The sequence below is a fragment of the Saccoglossus kowalevskii genome, chromosome 15 (genome assembly GCF_978046115.1).
Source record: "Saccoglossus kowalevskii chromosome 15, keSacKowa6.1, whole genome shotgun sequence".
In the NCBI taxonomy this organism is placed as follows: domain Eukaryota; kingdom Metazoa; phylum Hemichordata; class Enteropneusta; family Harrimaniidae; genus Saccoglossus; species Saccoglossus kowalevskii.
The window spans coordinates 24209011-24234050 of NC_140655.1; the positions used below are offsets into that span (position 1 = coordinate 24209011).

Genomic DNA, 25040 nt, shown 5'->3' on the forward strand with positions numbered 1-25040 from the left:
GACTTGTATGAACTGCTCTGCGATCTCCTGCTTCCAGCAGTACCCTCCAGAATACCAGCGTTCCTCTGCAAGCAAGACTCCTGTATTTCTTCGTTGTTTTGTTGCAGAAGCTATTGACTGTCGTCCATTAATACATCCTGGAACTGTGAGTTATCACCAATGCACACTTCCCTAAGCCATCTCCTATTTTAGTGACTTTATTCATTGTATTTTTCTGTGCTTTATTTCTTGTAATTATTTTGAGAGGTATTAAAGCCAGGAGCTTTAACTCGATATTTTGGTGTATGTGTATTTCATTTCCAGTTCTATTGTCTTTTCTACCCCACACTAGCATAGCAGTGAAAGAACCCCCGGTCCAGTGTGAGTTACACTGTGACAATGGCCCTCTCAATTGCGATAAGCAGGCCTTACACTGTGACACTATCGATCGATTGTATTACCTTTATTCGAACAAAAACAAGTGAAATCGAAACACCAGAGAGCAAAATGTACATAACCCGAGTATGCGTAGTTCACAAACATGTACGCGCTTACTGCATAGTCTCAAAATTTAATATTGTATTGTTGTATCATTATATGTTGTATTTTTAAATTGAATTTTCCCGAAAAGCAAAAATTAAGCTAATAATTCACAATATAAAAAAAACATCTGCATCGGTTTTTGATGACGCTTTGCGCCGATTCACCGGGAGTCAAGAACAGAAGGTCTAGGTTTACACTTTTCCAAAATTTCTTATTCCAACGTTGAAATTGTTTGTGGGCAAGTGAATGAGGACAATGGAATGTATAAATATTTGGGAAAACTGTGTTTTAGTAAACTGACAAAACTATCGAAACTGATAACATATCGACTTCAAGTTGCCCGATTCGGTCTTCGTTGCAACACAGTCGAGGGACTGTCAACAAACGCGTCATTTTCCTCAGACACTAAGCGCTTTCTTTTTTTGATGATCAGTAAGCTCATTCAGAGAAACATCAACACGTTATTTGATTCCGCCACTTTAATTTTACCAAGTAATGTGTAGTTTCTTTCGTGAGTTCTGATTAGATGATGCAAATGACCCCAAATGAATCTTGTAATCGTTTGAGGGCGTGCGACATACAGTAAATGGAGGTGAAATCTGCCAAGGGTTAATGTTGAGGCTTCGGCCGAATAAATGGTCCTTGGCGGGCGAAGATGTGAAATGCGATTTGTTATCATTGTACATGGTTATGGACATACACCAAGCAGTTGGGTGGAGAAGATGTTTAATAATAATAATTCTGCAATCGCCCCTCCCCCCAAAGTTTCTAATGGTTCCCACCTTATTAGTTGTACTAGTTATAGAAAACATTGCCAGTTACGTCAGATTAGTAGCATGTCATGTCTATTTTGCTGTTTTTTGCAATAAAGAAAACCAATATTGGTTTAATTTAAAAGGCGGTAGTCGTCGCGCCACGCATGCGCGAGATATATTGGTCTCGTATAAACAAAGATGGCGACTTTGACTGTTGCGCAGATCAATGAGTACAAACAGAGACGTTACCAAGCTTTAATTAGGTATTTTTAGATGATTGGAAGGTACCTAAGGAGTCACTGGCGGTAATTAATGCAAGTCGCGCCCGGGTCAAACCTTGTACTTTCAATTAGAAGAGCGCATTGGAATGTGGGAAAATCAATGTTTATCAACACAAATGTCGCACATGCGTAGCGCGACAACTACCGCCCTTTAACTTAGTGTTGCAAATTATTTGGGGTCTCCAATTTGTTTTCTAACAGTTATCATCTTGCAGCGACAAATCCACTTACGCACAATTTTTGGTGACAAATACTATGGCAAACTAGGGATCATGTTGTTGAAAGTTGTGTCAAATAAAATTCAGATAAACTTATTGTGTCACATTTGTATGACTGTGTGTATATAAGCAAGCCTATAGCTAAGAGTCGCCTTTCACAGGCTTTGTACCATCACTGTATACAATTATTTTATACTTGTATCCACAAATGACATGTAAGTGATATTCATGTACTAGTATTTATTTCATTGCAAAAGCTCGAAAATCTGACCTACTACAATAACAGTTAGCATTCATAGCTCTGTAATATACCAGGTCGTCATTCTCACTACTATAAATTAGGACTCGAATCAGAATTGATACTTGCCATGAAAGGAGACTTTATTTACCGAACGCACAATCAGGTTGTACCCAGTACGCACTGATCTCGGGCAAACTCGATATATTACAATAACAAATCTGAGAAGGTCTTAGATACAACAAAATGGAAATATCCTATTAACAAAATGCAAGGCCTTGTATTGGTTGACTAAATCATATTTTTTTTTCAGATTGTCACAGTGTAAGGCCTGATTATTGCTATTGAGAGCGGCACCCACAGAACTCACACTGGACAGGGGGTTCTTTCACTGCTAGAATAGGATAGACAAGACAGCCTGGAAATGAATTACGCATACACCAAAATATCAAGTTAAAGCTCTTGGCTTTAATGCCTATCAAAATAATTACAAGAAACAAAGTACAGAAAAGTAAAATGAATAAATTCACTAAAATAGGGGATTGCTTAGGGAAGTGTGCATTGGTGATAACTTAAAGTTTCAGGATGTGGAAATTGATGACAATCAATGGCTTCAGTGCAACATAACGACGAAAAAATATCAAATATATATGTATGCCATAACAGTAGCCACCATAATCGTGCGTACATCCTAAGTGTCCATTCTATTTATATGTATGCAGAAAGGCCATTCCATAAATGTGTTATGCGGTCAGTTTATCGTCTTCAATTAAACAATTATTTATATACAGACACTTTGGCAATATTTTGAACTAAATTGTGAGCTAGTTCCTACAGCGGTCTTCACAAATTTTAACAGTAAATTGGCAAGCAATAGTTCGATTCAGTGCAGGAAATGAATCCATTTCTCTGTCAATGTAAGGTTGGGAGAATTATTAATAGTGAAATTCCTAAAATGCAATTTGAAACGTGAATACATATTGGTGAACCATCGGTATATAACGAGAATATTCAGATTGATATCTCAATCTGTTTTCACAAATATTACATGTCACTGCAAGAAGCATGTGATAACAAAACTTATTCCATAAATATTCACTGGGCCTTTAGTTTAGAAATAAACAGCTTTTATTATGTAATAAACATCCCTTATTGTTTGCATTATCTGTGCAAATTAAACATACTGATTCCTGTATTGATGTTTATATTTTGGGGCCTTTATGGTCATAGTCACCATCAGGAAACTGGAAAATAGATCTGTTCTTCCTCATATATGGATCTGGTTGATGTAACTTTTTGTTCATCGTTAAATCTGCAGTGATATTAAAGCGGGGGATTGTCACCTACGCACGCGCGGGAATTGAGTCCCAAGCGACGATAACAACGTTAACACACGCTAAAAACGCAAAGGCTCCTGTGACGCATGCGCAGGTGACGACTCCCCCCCCCCCCCGCTTTAATAGTTTCATGGCACACACATAAGTGCTAGTAGCGTAAATTGTTCTAGGGTTTTGCACGCTACGACGAAATGCATTCAAGTGAGGAAACGATAATATACTGTCCCGAACACCTTCCCTTGAAATATGGTTTTCAATCACCATTGCACCTTTCCGCTTCGTGTGGTTTCATTAACATCGTTGTTTCATCGATAGAGTAGTTTTCCTAACTCTTAATACGTACTTCCGGGTTACAGATTAAGACGCCTTAACTTTGTGTGCAGTATTTAGCTCAAAAAATGTCTACCTCCATCGATTTTTGGTAGAGGTATAAATTATTCCAACGCTTTCAAATACAAGTTTAGCTAGAGTCATATTTTTAATGTCACCAATGGAACTTAGCATGTTGGATTATTTCAACTTGAAGTTATTCTATAAAAAGTAGCGCCTCCCAAAAAATTACAGTGTCCAAATTAAAATTTAAATATAAATTCATCGCATCCGAATGACTTTTAGTGTGCATGAATGCAAATTACTAGTAGCATGCTTGATTTAATCTAGTCATTGTTGAATTAATAGTTATCTATAAATCGCAGAACCGAACTTGTAAAACTGAAAATAAAAAATTGAAATCAATTTAAAGAAATGCGTGTCTCAGCATTATTTTAGGGTTTTAGGTAGACCTAATTATCCCTTCACCCATTATCATAATGCTAAAAGTTATGTAACTAGATACAATCGAATTAAATTGAATGCAAATATAGGATTGCAAACTGCTTTCTTAGATTAGAGTTTATTTTAACAGTAATTCAAATTGCATTTTTATATACGATTGCAAGTTAATGATGTTGCTCTGCTTATTCCGGTTCCGCGTTTTATATCCAACCAGATTCAATGTACTACAATGTATCTAAAGGATGAAGTAGTATGCGTTCGACCACATCGCGTATCTCTGTCACGTGTTGTTGATAAAACTTGAAAACTGGAAACGAAAGTATTTCTAAGGAAGAGCATTTTTTTTATACAAAACATTGGGCTAAAACAGTGGTATGACTACCTCCGGAAATGACAACATCCCTTCCGCTATACACGGTGGCACTCATCTTAAATTTTCAAGGTATAACGTTCCAGCTTAGTGTTTATATATTACCTGGTAAGTATCCCACGGATAAGTGGTGTATGTTGATTAGGCCGTCGCAGTTGAAATAGAGAAATTTTCAACTAATCTGATTGCTCCTTTTACCTAGTTCCGATTTAGTATTTGGAATGGTTGCGAGCATCTTCGCCAGCCAGAGACCATTTATTCGGCCGAAGCCTCAACATTAACCCTTGGCAGATTTCACCACGATTTACTATATGTCGCACGCCCTCAAACGATTATAAGATTTACTTCGGCTCATTTGCATCACCCAATCAGAACTCACGAAAGAAACTACACATTACTTCAAGTTGCATGGTAAAATGGCGGAATCAAATAAGCGTGTTGATAGCTTTTTCTTTGAACGAGCTTACTGGTCATCAAAAGAAAGTGCTTAGTGCTTTATCCGAGGAAAATGACGTGTTTGTTGCAAGCACAGTCGTGTTTGTTGCAAACACAGTCCCTCGACTGTGTTGCAACGACGACCGAATCGGGCAAGTCGATATGTTATCAATATCGACATTATTGTTAGTTTACTAAAACACAGTTTGCACAAATATTTAGACATTCCATCGTCCTCATTCACCTTCCCACAACAAATTGTGAACGTTGGAATGAGACATTTTGTGAAAGTGTCAACCTGTTCTTGCAGGGGCGGATACAGGATTATTTTATGGGGGGGGGGGCTGTAAAATCGCCAGACTAAGTAAATAATTTTTTTTACAAAAACAAATTGAATACATTTTTCAACGGGGGTCCGGACTTCAAGAACCCCCCCCCCCTCTAGATCCGCCACTGACTTGACGGGTGAATCAACGCAAAGCCGCCTTTGTTTTAATGTGTGATGAGCTCCCTGATCTTCACATTTATGATACAGCAACTCTGATTGCCGGGTCTGATTGGTGGCGCCAGCTCCTTGGCGCGCCCAATCAAATTACTCAATTTAGCTGCAGTGAAATACAGTGTTTTCCAACACGATTACGCACGGGTTCGTGGGCCGGTTATGAATGGCCGGCTTTGGCGAAACTGTGCGATTCGGACGATGCGTTGCGAGAAGAACCTCTCGGTTATAGGGCTATGGAAAAATATATGCGATTTCTATATATATATATATATATAGGTCCTTGGCACTATGGTGTTATGTTACAATTGCCGACGCTGAATACCAGAATACCAACGCTGTGTTTGAAAGCGCCACCAACCGCCAAAATACATAATAACTAATGTTCGATTATAGTGTGTGTATATTCGCTCATGTCAGCTCACTCACACTATTTGACTACATGTATATCGTTATCTATATTTTAACCGGACATACGGTCCAATTTTATACACAATGCAGATACTTCCGTCCCGTCATTCCGTGATATAGTACCGATGATTAAAGGACGGTGGTCGTCACGCCGCGTCCTGTTCGATATGGGACTCATAGCGACGTATACAACGCGTGTGCAATACATTGTTTATTTACATGAAATTCGAACACGCGCTGCGCCATGACCACCGCGCTTTAAGAACTGAACCCGCGAACTGAATACTCGGCAAAACAACAAAATGTATCTATACTGCAACTAAGCTATTACGCAGACCATAAACAGCGCCACCATGCGGGTAACATGTCTAAATATCTCCTCGGCTAATCTGGGCGTTGTCACGTATCGGCTTGAGACTTCCCCTGTACTTGCGTGCCGGATGAAACTCTGTTCTCATACAATGTGATGCACGTAGCCCGTACTTTCCTTGATTTTAACTAAGAGTAATTCCCACGAAAACGTGGAGGTACAGCATACTGTTGCGTACAACTCAGTTTAAGGTAGAGATGCAGTTTATTTGGCTTGCTTTTTAATTGAGTAATTAGACAATGAAGATGGTATTATATATCCAACATGTTATATATTTTCTGAAAGCTTATTATACAAACTTTGTAAAACTTGTCTTTATTTTAAATATCCAGAATGCGTTTTTGATTTTGGGTCAAAAATATGCTTTTTTGGACAAAAGTGGTTTAAAAAAAATTAGCTTAAAAACTTCAAGTCCATTTGTGGATAAAATTACATCACTGGATACCTTGGTATACTACTAATTCAAATGCGTCCACTCATCTCTCTAACGACTTTCAAAGTCGCACAGCATGACCTCAAAGTTCACTCTTTTCTATTTTTGCATAATTTATATATCCATGTTAATTGCTGACTTGTTATTTTTGTTCCACTCGCCGTAATAAACTGTCCGGACGCATTTTGAAGGGGAAACACCTTGTCAATAATGTGTGAAAATTTCGAGGCAAATGGCCAAAGCGTCTATCAGCTATTTTAATTTAAAACCCAAGAATTCACCAAAAATAGAAGACGAGAAAAAGGCTAATTTGCATATTTGCGCGTTAAACCGGGAATTACTGCTTTGTCATACTTTGTCATACTTTCTAGACTATTGAAATTGAAAGTTGACCTATAGACATAGACATTTTATGTAAAATCGTTGGACCAGAACAACTGCTCTTGAATATATAAATCAGAAACACGTCATTCATACCAGTGTTTTGATGGGGTCGGTAAAAACACGTGGCAATGCCCAGTAAATATGACGTCATCTCATGAATTATTAAACAGGGGGCGGTCCTAGGAAGGTAACCTTTTATCACGATCAAAACATCATGGCTTCTCTTCGATGTATTTTCAATAAAAAAGTATTTCAGAGCCTATGGTTTACCGTGAAGAGTACAAAGTGGGATAATAAATTATTTATCCTTGATGATTTTTATGTAGTATTGAGAACCAACTCCAGGAAGCGAACGCACAATAATGAAGAATAATCGCGTAATCCTAGAATCGAAACGCGAGGCACAGAAGTTTTGTTCATCCTTTCCAATCCCATTTTTCCCACTGCAACATATTTGTTAAAAGACATATTTGAATTATGTTCGTTTTTTAAGGAGGCATTTTTTTATTTTTCCGATTTTGGCAACGCCTTATTCAGGGATTTTCTAAGACAGTCGCAGACAATCAGCGCACGGATGTACGTACAAAACATGCTGTTGTACTACCGGCGACGGTCGCCTGTAAGAAGAGAGCTCCAGCCCCTAACGTAAAAGTTTTAAAATTTCGACCGGTTTTAAATAATTAGTGTTGGAAATCTGACATGTTTTAAGAGTGCAAAATTAAGGTGCATTTTCGAGCGGTCGAATTTTTCTGAATAGAAATCGGCAAATGAAAAAAATAGGAGTGCTAAACAGTGTGCTTCGTTAGTTTAAAAAAAATGGAATGTCCGTCAAATTGACGTAAACTTCCCCATTTTTCACGGAAAAAGCAAAGGTCGTGGCCGAGTTGCAGGCTAAAAAGCTCAAAAATCAAAACAAAATCATCAATCAGTAAGTATTATGACAAGGAAAACAAAACATCAGACGCGGAGAAGCGGTCAGCGCGTCAAAAGAGTTGTTACCGTAATGTATCAAGTTACCTCTCTCTGTGATTTATTTTTCATTGAAATTATTTGGTTGTTTTCAATTAATTTTAGCGTACCTCTGCAATTTATTTTAGCATTGTCAGTGTTTGCTTCAGTGAATTAAACGGAGTTCGTCCGGTTACAAACAAAGCTGTCCCGCACCACCGAGCAAAACTTGCGAATGATCGTAGTAGAGGTATCCATTGGACAAAAGATACACACAGGTTTGTATCTCCCCGACCCAGTGCAATATATCCGGTTAGAATCAAAGCTCACGTGTCCCTTATTTGAGGGACCAGATTCTGTCGTAAATTCGGGATGGGATTTAGAAAAAAAATAAAATGGGACTTTTAAGGTGTATTTTGGCGTCATTTTCGGATATTTCAATCATTCCTGATGCCTAAAATAGAGTCTAAGTTTTACCGTAGTCATTGACGCCTATTCGAGAGTATGATGTTTATTGTGACTAGCGTGAATGGGTAAGCTTCGTTTCGACAATGAGCAGTTATCACTGTAAACAATGTTAAATTATTCTTCACATGCTCAGTTTATTTTTTGAGAACAATTATTTAAAAATAAAAAAATCTCAGTCAATCAGAAACTCGGATTCATGCCTTCAGGGAAAGTCATGTTTGGACGCTCACATCAATTTTGTTTTTCGTTCGGTGGGCTGATGCCTTCAGTGTAGTTTTTGCCTCTTCCGACATAGAAATCATCTGAATCTTCTTTCTACCTCTCTTTCTTTTCACACCACGCATAATGTAATGATAAAAATTAGGAAAAAACACTGAGGAAATATAATGTTTGGTTTGCTAGCGAGCGAGAACTGATTTGAGAATAATTGCACATGCGCGTGAATTGAATGAACTATGACCCGTACAATCTCGATTTGCATATTGTCAATCAAAGGTCCTGTTATTTGGTTACTCATGCAAATTAGGCAATTGGACATAAACATTGCCACGTGTGAGTGTTTTTTATTTTTAACCAGAAAATAAACAGCAATTTTAACGGTGTTCCAAGAAGAATTCATTGGTCAATTTTTCACAGAATGTTCTTTAGATAAAAATCTATACAAAAAACGAAAAAAACTATTTTTGATTGAAATTCACAAATAAACTGCATCTCTACCTTAAGACGTACACTTTGTTAGCATTAAATTTGAGATCATTATGAATAGAAAGTTAATACGAGCATGCATGACGCTAAGAATAAAGCTCCATGATACGGGTAACACAAGATTCCGGTCTACACTGACCAATCTGCTTATTCCATCACCAAGGCACCAGTTGACTTGCCCGTACTTTGTATATTTCAAACAAACCTGCATATAGTTCAGATTTTTTTTTACAAAATAAGTAAACTTAGTCTTATGGATATCAGTACGAAAAGTTGGCGATTACTGGCAGAATTTATAAAATATATATATATATAAATTTGAGTTTTTTGGGCGTGAAATTTCTCATAATAAACGTGTCTACTACCTCGAAGCACGTGGATTATTATAGTTATTTGTTGCCATGACAAAAATTGTTATTATTTGTTTTATTTAATTATTACTGTACAAAGTAGCAATATACATGTATATACATTATACTGTTGTAATAACATTGATGATATAAAAGTTATGTCAGGTCGCAGTGGGCAAAGTGTTGAGCACAATTTGGCAAAGTCGGCTAAATTTTGTTACTTACCAAATCAAATAAAGAATAAGTGTCGTAAACGGCGAGCACATTTTATGTTTTAACAAGGATGCCGACTTAAATTGATGTACAGATCAACGCGTACAGAAAAGGTGCCATGGTTTAACGGTAATTTCAGTGATGATTGGAACGATACTATGAGTCAAAGTCGGGTGTTTAGTGCATATCGTGCGACCAGATCAAAACTCCGATCGAGGCGCGTTTATGCTTGCTACTGGTAAATGACATTGGGTTGTGAGAGAATCAATGTGATCAAAACAAATCTGACACATTCCATTTTCAATGTTTCAAGGTATGATGTTTCAGTTCACTGTCTCTACATCATGGGAGGGCGGACGATGGATACAGTGCACGCTTTCAAACTAAGCGTGCTGAGGCTGGAGCTGCTGGCGTTTATTATTTCCCCCTGTTTCAAAGTGTGGGCCCTGACTCTGTTTTATGAGAACTTTTTGTTCACTGTTTATGACAGCTGATTCGGTGAGCACAATTTTGCTTGCTTACCTTATGCTGAAATTATAACATTACGGGTAACTGGACATTTTTTTTTGTATTTGAACGGTTGTCTAGGTGATGTTTAAATGGTTATAGACTGCACAGATTAATATTTTATTAAGTGTGCACGTGATCATTTTCTACAGCGACGATGATGTTTGCACAAGAAATAACACATTCCAAAAATTGGCATGGTTTCAGTGTTTCTCCTATGTATAATAATAATAATGACGATAAATAATTGCAATTATTGTTCATATATATCGAATAATTGTAATATTCTATACTAGTATTGTGTTTCTTTCATGTTAGTTTTATATGTTGTCAAAAGTACGTTATCAATCATGTCAGTATTCAGATCTCGCGAGAACGTTATGCATGTCGGTTAATCGCGGAATACTGGATGTAATGTTTGTTTCACATGACGAGACAACTTCTGCTGACAGTGGTACTTTTATTACTTGCAGCGTTATTTGAATCGTCTTTTTCATTTATGGGATTGTGCTCAACACTATCTCTCTTCTTTTTAATCACGTATGCCGTTCGACGACTTCCGTCTGCTTCGTCTTCTGAATTTTTGCTGTAGCTGCTGTCGGTTTCCGAACCAGATTCGTAATCACTGTAATCAGAATCGGTTTCTGTTTCTGTCTCATATTCCGACGATCCGCTGGACGAGTCTGTATACGACGATTCGCTCCCGGATTCGCTATCATATTCTGTGGTGTATTCGGATTCGGAGAGGGATCCCGAATTGTCTGATTCGCTCTCAGACTGTGATTCTGACATTGAGTCTTTCTTGTACGCACGCCGTTTTTGCCGGACATTCGAGCCTTTTTGCCTAGGTATATTCGAAGTGTCGGACTCGGATTCGCTGCTACCTGTGGACCAAGCACTGAAAGACGAAGATTCGGAATCATCCGCCGTGTTATCTTGCGATGACTCTCGTCTCGCTTTTGCGACTGAAGCATCTTCGACTACAGAGAATTTAACCGACCCGTCTTTCCGATTTTCATCACTGTTAGACGAAGTGGGACGGTTTTCTACTTTTTCTATTTCGACTATATCATAGTGTCCATGTGTATGAATATTATAAGTGTCAGCCCGATTTTCATCACTACCGTTACCATTCGATTTTAAGATACTTCTAGGAGATGACTCGTCACTGTTTTTCCTTGCTCCGTCACTTTCTTTTAAATTACGTTGTGCCTTCTGTCGAGGGTTGTCCACGTGCTGACTTCGACGGGTCTTGCGTTGCCTTTTATCCTCAGAACCCCGTCGATTTTCTCGAGTTTTTCTCACATCTCCATCTTCTCGCACATGGCGTTTATTCTTTTTCCTGTTTATTTCGGAATCTGTCCGGTGCGCCACGTCGTGATCTCCACCCGCTTCGATGTCACGTTCTTTATCATTTCGAAGAGCTTCATCGTCATTCTTGTTTTGTCGCCTACTTTTCCGTCCTTTCCTGCCGTCTTGGACTCTTTTGTCACGATATCCAGCCGGAAAATGTTGTCTTTTTTCGCTCCTGTCGTTCACCGTGACGGTTCTGTCATTTTGTTCTACGACGCCACCCGATGCTTCGTCATCATCGCGGTCTCTCTGTCTCGCGCGATGAACATTCTTATGTTTTTTAAATGCTACGTTTACATCCTCATTAGTACTAGTAGTTTCGACCTTGTCTTTAGACTTCTTCCGGTCATTCCTCTTCGACGACTTGTATTTTTGTGCGTCGTCTTTAATTTCAATGTCCCTGTCTTTTTCCAGATTTCGAGACTTCTTTTCTTTGCGTCTACGTCGTTCAACTTTTTCAGATTCAGTTCGGCTATCAGCTTTGGGACATTTCTCATGGCGTTCTCTCGTTTCCCCACTTTTCGTTTTCTTAATCTTCCGAGTCCTTTCTTCGTGATTATCGTCTGTGTGTTTGACAACAATTTCGTTCGACTGCCTTTCATTATCTCGACATTCTCTCGTTTTGACCTCCAAAATGGCGGCGTCGTTGGATATGATTTGCATGTTATATTCTTCTTTTCTATTGTTTTCGTTTCTGTCTCTCGACTTCTTCTTCTTTTTCCTTTTCTGTCTCTTCAAAGGCGCTTCTATCTCCAACACTGTGGTGTCTGCGGCATCGGATTCCATTTTGTAGCCTTCGAACAGCAGCCCTTATCGCTATGGGAAGTCCCTGTGAGTGAACAGATAAGACAGACGTAATCAGTAAGTGTATTGTGCAGGTAACCTTGTCAATTCGCGCTTTAATGGATTGAATTACGGGCCTGTATAATCGATAAACAACGACTCAATTGTAATAGATACATCATGCACAGAGATCAACTTTTTACAACGCTTCGCGGAGCCGTAAATAATAAATGATGCTATTGAAATGTGTTTCAAGTTGGTCAGTGGTTACAAGAGTGAAGGATCCCGCACGTCACGTGACCCAGCGCGTGGACTAATTCAAAACTAGATTTGTTCTCGGAGTGAAGATTACAATAAACTCATCGATCGTCATGCTATTGTCGATGCTATATTACGAAGTCGCCCCAGTTAGTCATTTTTATTCGATTTTAAGGCAATCATGAAATAAACTAAAGTAACTGCCTTGAAACATCGAAGCTTTTAGAGACTGACAAACTGTTTTATATTGTTGGTATTATGTTTGACTAACTGTATGTATTTGGGCCAAATCTATTGATCTTAGCAAGATGCTAAATTTCCGTAGTTTAGGAAGGCAATAATTGAACTACTAGCAAACATTCGGGTCATCAATAAGTTTTAAAGAACGATATTTCATCTAGAGAATCTAGTTAAATTTCCGTAGACCGGCGATAGTGAAAAAGTGAATTCTAGTAGATTGATCTCTTCGTTTCATTTTTTTTAAATGAAAAATTTGGGCCTTCATTTTTTCCTAGAACACAGAAGTGGATGAATTCAATTCAAATGGCCGGACCGGACCGCAACTCACGCGCTGGACTTGTTTTTATTACATGATAGGAAAATATAAATTGAAAGCATAGAACTTCTGTAATACACAATCTTTTCGAAATTCTCGGAAGATTGCCCGCTTCAGGGCACGAGGAGCCAACTGCTGTGGTAGAACACATCGTAGTATATTTTTGATGTTTATATTTACTATCTGCTCTCGGAACGGTTCATAGCGTAACACTCATCTTCCAATAACGGCGATTGCAGCGGACGAGCGCCATCAACATACAATGCTGCGTTAAAAAGTGATTGTATAACAGTACGTCCGCCGATGCAACAAAATGCTGATCACCACCATATTTGGTCATAAATGATCACGCGTCAAATCGTCATTCCATTTACAGTGTGAATAACGTTGAGTGTTTTATCGTCAAATGGGTCAATAACATTGTCTGCAAAAGCTTTTTTTCCGTTTTACACTGGCAATCTTCTTTAGCCTCAGTTTTACGCAATGTGATTAATTCGCCGCCATTCAGTTTATTGTTTCACGCTCACCTTAGATACATATACGTCATGTTTAAAGCGGGAGGGTCGTCATCTGCGCATGCGCGGGAATTGAGTCCCAAGCGAAGATAACAACACACACTAAAAACATAAAGGCTCATGGGTAGACGCTGGCTTGAAAACAATGTCACGCTATGGCAATCTGACGCATGCGCAGCCCCCTTTAAATATACATTGCACTGGAGGGCCTCGTAGCGAGTGGGCGAAAATATATTATCTCTCAATTTAAAACTCAAAGATAGCAAAATTCTACAAAGCCTGGATGGTAAAATTTTGAGAATATAAAAACGGAAGTAAATTAGGAGGCGCTTCTATGTTGATGGATGACACGAAGATCGTTCTAAACGTCGTTTCTTTCAATTAGACTACGATCTTGAGAGATTTTTCTATATTTAGATGACTAATGACTAACAAACAAACAAACACAGTTGTCGATTTCAACGACATTGTTTTCACTCATATACGTCATTTTGACATCACAGAAGCGTTTCATCAATAGAGGGCGCGCTTCCACTAGCTTACAGTTCATTCTCGATTAATATTCACCTGCTCTTCCCTTGTGTAATATGAATCGACTGCGTCAGAATCTTCTTTTTACAGATCGGAACATCTCATTTTCAATAGAACACAGAGAGAGTAAACTTGAGTTTTCCAATCACCGCGACGTAGATGCGACCATCCCCAATCCGGCCAAATCCCGGTATGAAATAATGTCTTTGCATGTTTCAAGCATTGTTCAGCGTTCCATTTTTACTACATTTGTATTATTCATTTTCTTAGGCTACTACGACTATTAAGTAATCAGTTACGTCAACATTTACACAGATGACAATATGCAAATAGGAGTAGCGATCTATGCGCGCGTTGTTTCCATGGAAACTAGTTTGAATAACTCAAAAAAACAATAAATGTAGACAAAATGAATGTTTACGTTCAAAGTACGCGTAGATAAAAAAGGATATTTAAATATACATTCAAAATTTGACAGTTAATCACCAAGACAGCCAAAGAGTCCAGAAAAGGTCAAACTGTGCTCGTTCATGAAAGTACAGTAAGAATACACAAACAGACCTTGAAGAAAGCACTTGCAGCGTTGAATATATTACTGTCGGTTCAACATTATACATATATTCTGTGATGTTGGCTCAGTTAGCGTTGCGAGCTGCTCACAGAGGGTTATTAAACAATCTCCACAACGAATCAATCATTTTTTTTCGTGAGATCATGCTGTCTTTTTAGACGACCTGTCAGTTCTACGTGACCTCAACAGAGAGATGTATACGTGATCGAATTTGAAAGTGGAAGAATCGAGTAAAGATAAAAAAAACACACACACATTAGGTTTCAATTTTAAAAGACAGTTCAAATTTCATTTACAAATGCGTTTGTAGATTGTAGAGTATATTTCCCCCTCACGATCTTCTTTAATATATAGAGTGTTTTATTTTCACATAGCACTGTGGCGTTTAGATGCATACAAAGCAACCAATATGAGGAGGGACACCATCGATCAAACGTTATATAATACATAGCAGTCAATATAATCAACAGCAATTCTACCCATAGCGAGACGGTATGATTTGCTGGTCGATGCGATTAATATGTTTCTGTTTTATTTCATTCTGTAGTCAATATCTTTTGTACGACAAACATTACTTAAATAATTACTCAGAATATTATGTTTTTAATGAGCGCTAACATATAGTTAGTTTATACCGATCTTCTATAATCGAGTGTACATTTCAGACAATGTTTCGCAGGTAGTTTTCATTTATTTGCACTGTGGTTTACTGGACTGTTTTGGAGGCAGTCGGATTGAATCATGCAAGCTAACATAATGTTATAAAGCTTCATCGGAAAACCTAATGACTGCCGATTGGTACAATATGGGATTTTCCGTACAATTGCGAGATCTCGCGAGATGTATGAAAAACGCGCGTCGAACGTCTGCCGCAAAAATCGAACGATTTGATTTTGAACTAGAATTTCTTTATTTCGTAACTCACATCGACCGGCCGATCTTCGACAGAGGAATATTGCTTCCGAATACCCTTACATAATCAAAATTGCCTATCATCAAATGTGGACAGCACATTATTAAGCATGGAAATGTCCCCCAAAATACTTCGCGTTTGTCGAATCCCACGCGATGTTTGACGCCACTACGACGCTATGACTTTTGTTTGTCCTGTTTTTACGTTCGATTTCACGCATAATGCATAAATGGTCTATTAAAGCGGTAGGGTCGTCACCTGCGCACGCACGGGAATTGAGTCCTAAGCGACGATAACAACACACACTAAAAACGCAAAGGCTCACAGGTAGACGTTTGTTTGTAAACAACGACACGCTATGGCCATCTGACGCATGTGCAGGTGACGACTCCCCCACTTTAATATTCGTATCAAATTTCTTACTTATGAAGTTGGATTCTAGTCCCACGTTTCGTAAATGTATGCCAGTTCGTTTCAACTAAGACTGATTAGTACTCGTATTCGTTTGGGAATCAGGTCACCATGATTCATCTCCCCCACTGTACATCGCGTACATAATGTTTGTTCACATATTTTGAAAACATCGACTTCCCATTAAGTCAGTGGGTGTTGAAGTAGATATCAAAACTTCAACAACTTTTGCCCTGCAGTCAAAATGGTACATTATTAACAATTGATTGTATACTCTGATCACGTACAGGTGGTTTGTTATCATCAACAGTATGTTGCTATGGAGACGGATTTACAATGTGTTTATTCATAAATTGTTCTATTATTGTGATGTATTATTTACCGTGCATGATATATATTATGTATGTTGTTCTTGACTCACCCATGCAATGGAATGCGTCGTTTTATAACAAATATTATGCGAACGCGCACAATACAATTCCTTTAAAATGAGCATATTAGGCAGCGTCTCTTCAAGGAATCCTTAGAAACCGGTCATTTTCGAAATATGGTGCGAGAAATTAACACAGGATTGGGAGTATTATTGTTGGTATATGCCACGATGAAGTAGACCATATATTGACAATTTGTTGTTGAAAATTAATTTTAAATTAAAATTGGCATATCAATCCACGAGAGAGGCATTTTTAGATTTAATTGGAGGATGAATGTAGGTATGAATGGCCTCTGAATTGCGCTGATCGTTTACTGCAACGTATCCACAATGAATAGTTGGTTAGGTTATCGATCACAGTTAGAGAACAGACGACGGGTTAAGTAAATTCCATTTGCCGCATTCGCATGCCACTATTGAACTTAAACATACGGAGAGTGGCGCCATCTCAAGGAATATCGCGGACAATAGTTATTTCAATAATACGAGTTTGTGTTAATAATAATAAAACAAGTCAATCAATCGGCGCGTAAATTTTCCGGGGAAATATACCCGCATTCATAAAATGAATCACCACTTAGCAAACTAGCTGTTCAGTAACACCTAGCGGCGAGGTGACTTCCGCTGTATAATATTAAATCGACTTCACGGTGAATGATGTTTTCTTTTCGTTGATACCTATTCAGTCGATGAATATATACCCACCATAAATACCAATACTTTCGCGGACATCGTTGGCGCGTTGCCATGGCGACTCGAGTATACACTGACTCAACACAATACGATGCCTGCGGGTGTCATTAATTGTATACTATAATTTTGTTTCTATAGCAAAATAAAGCTGGATCATTTAATGGATCAAATGCATGGCTAAAAAACGGTGATGTGTGGAGGCCTAATGAAGTACACGTTGAGTGATAATTGTCGCTAAAATGGAGTATTTAGTGCACAATAGCTGAATCTACCCTTGACTGGAGGTGTGTGCGTTTAGGCAGTATGAAGACCAAGTGACTCGATTACAATAAGTTGCCTTGGGCGAGTACATTGGCAAAACGACACATGCAATTAGCCCTAGGATGACATATGTAATTATACCAGGGTGATCTTTTTAACGTGTGGTGCTACTGTAGACACAAACAACAAACCCAATATGTATTTCAAATTACATCCGGGTGGTAAATATGTCATTGGTTTAACTAGGTAGAAGGCAGGTATTATCGTCTCAGTGAGGCACTGGTCTGTTCGTCTCACGTGGATGCTGGTAACATTCCCATTACGAAGTGTCTTAAATTTACAACTCTGCGTTTTCAAAATCTTGCTGGGGAAGTAGCCATTGAGCTTAACTGCCCCAACTTTATGGCTGTATAAAGAGCAATTGCAATAAAGTAAAATTTCGGCTATTGTATTTTAATAATTCAACATAAAACTTGTCTGAAAATATGTTTATGTGGTGAATTATATTTGTTGAAATGCGAACAATTATGTACGCAATTGTGGTTTAACAATATGTGACTTCGACGTATAGATGTAAAATCATATTTGACCGATGCATTGTACAGTATTTGCGTTGCGGGGTGTTGACGTGTGAACCATTCAGGTCTATTCAATTATACGTCTTAACGCACACGCCCACCTGACCCCCGTTCTGTACACCAGTACACTGCACTGTTCGCATGAGTCACAGCGTGTGGTAGAACCAGCGGGCGGTCTAAAGTTGATTAGCACCAATTTAGAATAATTAGAGTTAAAAATCAAAATGCGAAAACAGTTTCTTCAATCGTCTTTGACGTAACCTAATGATAGTTATCTTATAAGTCACGTGAGTTCCAGCTGTGTGTACCAGCGGGCAAGTTGATTGGCCAATTAGAATTGGAATTCTAGAATTGCCGTTCTATTTCTAATCCCATACCTTAACCTTTCAAATTGGCCGTGCACGTAGCCCAGGGCTTGTACCCCTCCCCCAATGTTCGTTTGGTGATTTCAAGATCTAGTGCAATTATTGTTGAAAATTATTGAGAATAATTGAACATGTTATCAATTTGTCTACGGAACTTTTCCTTCCTTTCATTTCGGATTTCCCATGAATGTGAATTACGGTCACATTATATTTAAATAACATTTAAACAGCCTCGATTTCAAGTGTACGTCTCTTGCGTATATACCAGTAGTTGCCGTTCCTGTCTGTTATACTCACAGTCACTTGGGGGCTGAAAATCAATAAATACTAATTTTTTTTAAAAAAATCATCCGCTATACGTATATAAATAAACAAGTTGTGAAACACGGCACCTAGTAAATCGACACCCTGTCGGTTTCAAATGTCGATTTCTTACCTTAAAATGCGAAACAAAAAGTGCAGAGAGGGTCAGGTGTTACGTTTATAACCATTGTTCATAATCGCTAACTCGGTTTTATTCAAAACTGCACAAATCCTGCGTTTTCTGATGATATCCGACGATTTCATGAACGAAAATGGCCAGCAGCCAGAATCAAGGGGGATTCGCACAGAGTTCTGGGTAAATCAAGGAAATACTCGCTGTTACGGCACGCCTGATTGGCTGAAGATGAGTATGCGCACTTGATTTACCCAGAACTCTGTGCGAATCCCCCTTGATTCTGGCTGCTGGCCATTTTCGATCATGAAATTGTCAGATATCACAAGAAAACTCGCGATTTGTGCAGTTTTGAATAAAACCAAGTTAGCGATTATGAACAATGGTTATTAACGTAACACCTGACCCCCTCTGCACTTTTTGTTTCGCATTTTAAGGTAAGAAATCGACATTTGAAACCGACAGGGTGTCGATTTACTAGGTGCCGTGTTTCACAACTTGTTTATTAATATACGTATAGCGGATGATTTTTTTTTAAAAATTAGTATTTATTGATTTTCAGCCCCCAAGTGACTGTGGTTATACTGCCCTCGGCGGTATTTATTATTATGAACGAAGCTTGGGGCTCGCTGGGCGCCTTCGGTCGAGTCTAGGCAGTACATTGAGATTGGAACCAAACAGCCCTCAGTATATAAGTGTAGAGTTAAATGCCATTGAACATACCAATCTTGGTCATAAACGGATATTTCAATAAATAAACATACTACCATAAAGACACCTGCCTACATGCCAGGTAAGTCTGACGTTACGATTGTGGCTATTGCTCGTCTGAGTACGAAGTTACCAACCACAGGCAGGCAGTCAACATTGAGGTTAATAAAGTAACTGCCCACTAAACCTGCGTTACATGTCTCGATTCGATTACCGTTGGACTAGTACTGACTAGCAAATAAACTGCGTGTTTTCATTTCCTGAATGTTTCCACAAAAAACATCCAACGGGTCTTTCAGACCTGCACCTAGTATCTTATGCCTCTTGTAGACGCCCTCTTGTGACACCAGGTGATGATTGCCCCGGGTTCGGTGCGTGCAATGATTGGCCTTTCACTGTAACCGACTTCCGCCATTTATACACTCACATAATATTTTATTTTATTGAAAAAAACACCAAAAACAAACAAGAGACTCTATGCAAGTCTACAATGTTATGTATTCTCAACGTATAACCAATCACTGTCCGCATTTGTCGAATTAGTTTTTCTAACGAATTAAATCTGTTCAGTCGTACATGATTATGCGGACAACCAGGTGGGATAATTTACGGGGGAATTTTGCAGTTACATTTGTGTAACCACGATATTGTTTACACTGAGTCAAACAAGGTTAGAATAAATCTAACAGTGTTTTGTTGTTTTTAATTCAGGTTAGCGACACCAATTACGCCAAGGGAATGAGTACACGAAAAGAAAAGTCTTTTACCTCCATGATCTTAGAGACAGTAAAACAATGTATAGATGCGTAACACATCGTGGATTTTTTGTTATACTAGTATATGGTGTATCTACGACTTCAGCATCTCTCTGCAGTAGGCGGTTATTGGTCGATAGTATGACAAGTTCTCGCCAAGCTGGGACTGAGCCTCAGTTGTCGGTCTTGCTTGTACTTGTGTGTATTTATGTAGGAGTCGCTAACGTAGTAGTAATACTGGAAACGATTATGCCACGTTGCGGTTAGTGCGCTAAAACGAGTCACAAGGTTGGACACGCAGTTGGTGACGGACAGTACATCTCAGAACCCAAACTCTTTGCAGTTCAGAGCCAGGGAGATTTTTTTTGCCGGGTGGTTAGTTTTGTTTTATAGTCATGTTTTATCACCAAGCGACCCATGCAAATATGTCATTTAGTGAGTTTTCTATAGGCTACACCTCTGCCCTGCACTCAGCTACAACACTCACCTGCAGTGGACATGTCATTACGGTCTATCTGCTCTTGTAGTGACAACTTATTATCAAAGACGCATTTTCCTTTCAAGAAAATTTAAGCCGCTTCAACAACCCAACGCTGATGAAGAGTCGACATGGCTTGGGTAAGAATGGTGTCTGAGAATGTTATTTTCATCCAAAATACAATTAAATTACAATCTAACAATCCGCGTGATTCGGGCAGTCATTTTCTCGATAGATTTTCTAGTAGTTAGAAAGAAATGTAAGCACAACACGACAATGCATTTCAAAACACCAGACACCGTGTCGCCGATAGTCAAAACAAAAAAACAAGTTTTGAACTAGTTTACCTAATCCCTGAATTACTTCAATTAATGTTGCGTTTGAAAGCGATTACGGTTTTTATTTTACAGCAATTTTAATCGAAAGGGAGAAGTCTCATCACAACTTTTTTCATAGTATATTGATTATCAACATTCCACAAACAACCCTCGTGACCTATTCATCTGTACCTTCCCAGGGAGTGTTGATAAACCACTTTGAACTAAGCCCCCCCCCCTACCTCCTTTGCTTTTACGTTTCTGTGTCAGTCTTTTACCCCATTGTCTGTGTCCACAGTTACGTGCTAATATGATCTTGTAAGTATCTTTCCAATCGTACAAAACTATACACATTTTTAATGCGGGGCCTATACTATAAATATCACTAGGAAAGCAGTAAAAGATTTTTTCCAGAGTCGATTATTGATAGATATTTATTGCACGATGCAAACTGTTTTTGAAGCGTGCACTTCACTTTTTTAGACAAATATACAATTGTTTACGTCATCAATTCTACCAAGATTTCTATTGTTTATGGCCGATGCTTTTTTGTTTTGTTTTTATTACGACTAATTTGAGCAATAATAATATTAATAATATTAAAAAATGAACGACATGGGGGTTATGTGCATTTCTTATTAGCTGTTACACGCACGTGTTTTAGAAAATGTACTTTTATTTGATTTTCCGTCTGTTTTCCCGCCATGGATGAATTGATTGATTGATTGATTGATTGACTCTCCTGGTGCATAATAATGCATTAATTTAATCAGCCAGAAATAGCAGAACAATACCACAAAATTATGTTACCGTGATGGAACTCGTAATAATGTCATTATATGATGAATTAAGTAACTTTGCACGTACCCGCTTTACTTGTAATTTCTTCAGATACAATCCGTTCCTCTTCTATCAGAACACCAGTTGATTATGGACTTCTCTATTATGTCTTGTTTACGAATTGGTCGGGATGCCAACTTGGGTCTAATCACGTGTTCTATAATCCCTATTAGTTCGAATTCACGGGGTACATAACTGTTCGTCACAAAAGTATCTGGTTTCTGTACTATACAATTTGTATCATCACCCCGAAGACCGCGATCCTGGCGGCGCTATACAGAACTTGGGGATATACAGAGAACCATTCAGACTGAGGTACAATAACAAGAGAACAAATCAATTAGGATTATTGCGTTCATTGTTTGCGGTGGTCCTGAACCAGGATGATGGCAAACACAAAGATTTAAATTATTAAATAGTATCGCATGGCACCGCGCGGCAAATGCTTTTCTGTCGAGTGATTTAACTTGAATTGCAGCTTTCGGAGCATTGGAAACGGGGATCACCGGATCATACATGTTTCAATGGGTTGCGAGCTTCAAAACTTAAAGTGTTACTTAAAATACAGATTTTCACATGGGTAAACTTGTCATTAATTGACATCGCGCAACGAAGGTTATGAAAACAGCAAGTAGATTTGTCACGCTGTAGCCAGGATAAATCACCAATTAGGGAGACGGAGGGAACGAATGGCCAACTCTTATACTGGTGTTAGGCAACGTGTAGAAACATGTTGCTATACAAAAATGATACATCAGGACATGTCGTTGCATACGATGCAGGGATTAAACTTCATCTATTTTGTCGGCTGTAAAAAAAAAGGTGTGTTAGTTTTGAGTGTATGGGGTCGTAGGGGTGATCCCACTGCTTGACTGCGAATTCCGTTGTAGTTATTGTACAGTTGTATTCGCGACACACGCTCGTAATGTATTATATATGTGAGCGTAAGAAGACAACGTTAAAGAAAATTTCTGTTTATAAAAGGAAAACGTGTGCATTTCCTCTGGGTATGTATTTCTTGCGTCAACAATAGCGCGACATCGCCGAATTTGTTTACCTGCGCGTATTCATGCCAATTTTATCTCGGGTGTTTTTTATGGACGTGCGGAGGGAACGAATCGTCGACACTTGTAATGTTGTCAGGCAATATGTAGAATCATTTTGCGATACAAAAAAAGATACATCATGACATGTTGTCGCGTGCGATGCAGGAATTAAACTTCCTCCATTTTATCGGCGGCGAAAAAAACAAAACAAAGAGTGTTTGTTTTGAGTGTATGGGGTCGTAGGGATGATCTCGCTGCTTGACTGCGAATTCCATTGTTGTTAAACGCCCGCAATGTATTGCATGTATATATGTGTCCGTAATAAGACAATGTTAAAGAAAATTTCCATTTATAAAAGAAAAGCTTGTGCATTTCCTCCGCTTGTGTATTTCATTGCGTCAACGGTAGCGTGACATCACCAAATTTGATTTACCTGCGCACATGTATGCGCATTTTATCGCGAGTGTTTTAATGGACGTGCAATTATTTATTTAAAAGCTACGCATCAATAAATATAATTTATGGTTTTAAAAAGTCAATATTTCACGTTTTAAGAAGAAATTATCAATTTCGGTTTTATCATGGAGCGTAACTATATATCAAAGAAACTTCGTTTGAAGCTATAAAATCATGAGTATGTTGTTTTTCTTAAACGTTATCATAACAATGTGAAACAATGGTGGGATAAATAAACGATATTTTCACTCAATATTCCGGGAAAACACACAGTAACCCGTATTAGCACTAATAGCCTACTTTTATGTTCAAGTTGCAATGACGCATAGGGTCATGGGAGTCAGCTTATCGTGTAACCGAGCCCTAGTGTAACCGAGCCCTCCATGAGTCCGTAGGTGTGAATAATAGAAGCCAGTAAGTTCGCGCTTTTGGAAATAAATTTACATAATTAACAATTGATATTGCTCATTTCATTCATTCCCATGCTTGATTTCAATAAGATTATTTTCTGTGACGCCCGTGTTGTTACTTACTGTAGTCATAATAGGCGCCCATTAGATGATAAAGAACGTGCACAGGTGAAAGGTCAAATCGTGATCATCTCGAAGAAATAGCACCCAGAATGTAAATATCGGGGCGTACAGAAAAATAAATATTAGGCGCCTAGCTTTCTGTTGTATTTGATATTAAAATAGTAGACGCAGTTCTGTGTTTTACAATGAATAATTTATATAAAAATGACGAGTGAGTGCTCGTTCAAGCATATACCTATATCGCTATAGTCTATGGTTCAATGCGTGTAATACCAATACGTGACCGATGAAGGGCTTGAGAACACGTTAGATAATCTGAACTGTACCTGTATTCATATGCGTCCAGACAGTACCTCGTTAGGATCCAAGGCGCCTCAACTCACTGCACTGCCACGACGGTCACTCGATCCACTGAGATAATGTTCAAAAACACTCACATTTAAAATCAGCTATACTTGTAAAGCGCCCCTAGGAGTCCCGTATTTGGTAAAAACAAAACTGATATCTGATCTGATATCGCATTACTGAATGCGCCGTGAAATATTTCGAATTGATCGTGAACAGTAAACACCTTAGCATGTTTTTTTTTTTTTTTTTACAAAGACAGGGCTATAAAACAAACAAAAGGGTATGCGGAAAACAAGTGTGTACGTGTACCTTGCTTTTATTGATCGAGTTAAGGAGTTTTGCTTTGTTTGCTATTGTCTAATGGATAAAGAGGGAAGAAGGCGGTTGGTGACACGGGGAAGGTTTAATAAAAATACAATGAAAGGCAAAAACATTATAATACAGTACTAAGGTCAGTGAACTCATATAACTAAACACTGACTGCGGAAAATGTTGATAACAAGTAATGAAAATGCAAGTAATTTTGTTTCTTCACGCTGCTGGCTCGTAAGTCACGGCTAACGGGGAGCCCAGGCGTACCTGATTGGCTACCCAACCCTAACACTTAACAGTCGGACCAATCAGAGAGAAGCTTGTTTGTTGCCGGTTTTCAGACGTATTAAACTCTGTCTTGTATACATG

The 25040-nt window shown here is 38.5% G+C and overlaps 1 protein-coding gene across 1 annotated transcript; it reads right to left on the reverse strand.

Annotated features, from left to right (window-relative positions):
- Window positions 1-10305: 10305 nt before the first annotated feature.
- LOC102808694 (uncharacterized) lies at window positions 10306-24460 on the reverse strand. The gene is made up of 3 exons (XM_085490600.1): window positions 24338-24460; window positions 22004-22286; window positions 10306-12400 (listed from the first exon to the last, which is right to left on the reverse strand). The coding sequence occupies exon 3, from the start codon at window positions 12355-12357 to the stop codon at window positions 10642-10644; it is 1716 nt and encodes a 571-aa protein (XP_085346726.1). The 5' UTR covers window positions 12358-12400; window positions 22004-22286; window positions 24338-24460; the 3' UTR covers window positions 10306-10641.
- Between the last annotated feature and the right edge of the window lie 580 nt (window positions 24461-25040).